The sequence below is a fragment of the Pterocles gutturalis genome, unplaced genomic scaffold (assembly GCF_000699245.1).
Source record: "Pterocles gutturalis isolate BGI_N339 unplaced genomic scaffold, ASM69924v1 scaffold967, whole genome shotgun sequence".
Lineage (NCBI taxonomy): Eukaryota > Metazoa > Chordata > Aves > Pterocliformes > Pteroclidae > Pterocles > Pterocles gutturalis.
The window spans coordinates 14,563-16,606 of record NW_010114908.1 but is presented as its reverse complement, the minus strand read 5'-3'; the positions used below and the strand labels follow the sequence as shown (position 1 = coordinate 16,606).

General features: G+C 55.7%; 1 protein-coding gene across 3 annotated transcripts in view; it reads left to right on the top strand.

The window, feature by feature from the left end:
* SEPT8 (septin 8) overlaps positions 1-2,044 on the top strand; it is a 25,713-nt gene that overhangs the window by 13,641 nt on the left and 10,028 nt on the right. The window contains exon 9 of one of the 3 annotated variants that reach the window (XM_010074950.1): positions 1,949-2,044. The exons of the other annotated variants lie outside the window; for them this stretch is intronic. Within the exon in view, the coding sequence (XP_010073252.1) occupies positions 1,949-1,952 (4 nt within the window). The 3' untranslated portion in view covers positions 1,953-2,044. The remainder of the gene's footprint in view (positions 1-1,948) is intronic. 3 annotated transcript variants of the gene reach the window in all.

Below are 2,044 nucleotides of genomic sequence, written 5' to 3'. Positions count from 1 at the left end.
GGGGTGATGGTAGAGCAGGAATGGGGCAAACGGGTTTAAGAGGGCTGAGGAGGGAGGATCCTGCTTCCAGTCTTAGGAGCACTGGTTGGGGAGCCAAACGAGCTGCGCCATCACGCAAGCTGGTAACTCTGCCATTCCGGCGTTTTTTTGTTACTTCCCCGTGCGTGAAGGAGCTTAAGCGTCAGGACTGTGTTCTGTCAGCGCTGTGCTCAGTGCTTTCTGAGCCTTTCAGTGATGGGAAAAACCCTCGAGAGTAGCAGCGCTCGAGCTCGCTCCTGACAGCCCAGCGCTTGGCTTCACGCTGCTGATGAGACCTTGTGCTCCGGCATCTCTCTGGGCTGCGGCACTGGAGAAGCTCGCTCTGCGCGCTGACGCGCCGGTTATTTGTTTCTTCCCGTGGAAGGTAGCAGCGCGTGTTATTGAACATATTTCCGTGGAATGTAAATGCCGTGGTGCTGGAACCAAAGCGCGCTCGGGGCACGTCCCACCTCACACGCAGAGCCCAACAGAGTTTGTGAAATATCCCGCTGCAAACAGGGCTCACTCCAGCTGAGCTCGCACACGAATTGGGGGCTGAATCCCTGGGCAGCCCGGAGCCCAGCTGGCTTTGCAGAAGGCGAGCAGCCGAGCCGCACGCTGTTAACTCGTGCGAGCAGTGCCGGTCGCTGGGATGCTCCAGCGGTGATGTACTGGGTGTGCTGGGCGGGTGGAAATGCTGCAGCTTCCCCTCCGTGCTGTCTGTCTGCGATAGAAATAGGTTTCCTGTGCTTGGCTGGTTTTAGCCCACCCACAGACGCGAGTCCAGACACCCTTCCTCTTCTGGGGGGTGATCAGAGACCGGCCGCGGTCGGGAGCGGGGCTGGGAGGAGGCAGCTTGGGAGGGTACGGACGGACGAGGGTCCTCTGTGCCGTGGGGGCTCTCTTCAGCACCATCACCAGGAATAAAATTAATAAATGAGGGAGAGGAAGTGGTTTTGGATTGGGTTTTGGGGTTTGGGTTTGTGTTTTTTTTTGTTTTGGGTTTGGTTTTTTTTTTTTTTTTGGAAACTTCTGAGCTAGTTCAAAATGTGATATTTGGGCATTTCTGCTCAAGCAGGATAATGAAATTTGTAATTAAAAAATTCAAAGGAAGGTGCCTCCCCCTGGCCTTGCTGGTGACCTGTCTTCCCAGATCCCCTCCTCATCTGGGAGGCATCCGGGGGGTTTGTGGAACCTGCGTGTCAGGGAGCGCAGCCCTGACCCATCCCACTGCCGCGTCCCAGGCAGGGTCGTACAGAGGATCTGCGTGTTCCCAAGCAAGCAGCAGGAAGGTCTTTGCCAGCTTCTTACCAACATCTTTCCACCAAACCGGACTGGAAGGCAGCTGGGATTTGGGGACACGGTGGCAGGCAGTGTCCTCTGCTGGGATGGGCGGCACAGCGGCTCCCGGAACAGTGCGGGAGAGGAGGAGCTGCTGCTTCAGAGCCGGGCGGGTATCAGCTCGGGGGTTGCGTGGGGCAGGTTCCCCCCGGGGTGCTGTGAGGGAAGCGGGTCCCAGAGGATGCCGGGGGGGCATCGCTGCCGGGAGAGCCCCAGCCGCCCCCCAGGGAGATGCCAGTGGAGACGTGTCCTGGGGTCACGGGCAAGACGTTGGGACCTTGCAGGAACGGGGAATGTCTTGTGAGCTGGGGGAGGGGGTGGGTTTTCTTGTTCCAGTTTTCAGGAAAGATGGTTGAACCTTTTATCGTTTCCTGGTGATGGAAGAATTGGGGGTGTCAGGAGGGGGGAAGAAGCTCCGCCGGCGGGGGGATGCTCTCGTCTGCCAGTCTCCAGGTGCCCGAGCAGTGTTCACCCTTCTCTTCTTTTTCTTTTTCTTTGTTTTTAACATATTTCACTACATTTTGCTTTTGTTTAATTTTCATAACTTTAATTCATGCTTTTTTTTTTTTTTATGTTTTGTTTCTTTCAGTTAATCACACACAGACTTTCAGGCCAAGAGCGGACTTGGTGCTTTCATGTGTTAAGTTGCTTGAGTTTCCCTCCCCGTGACCCTTCTCCTAACATT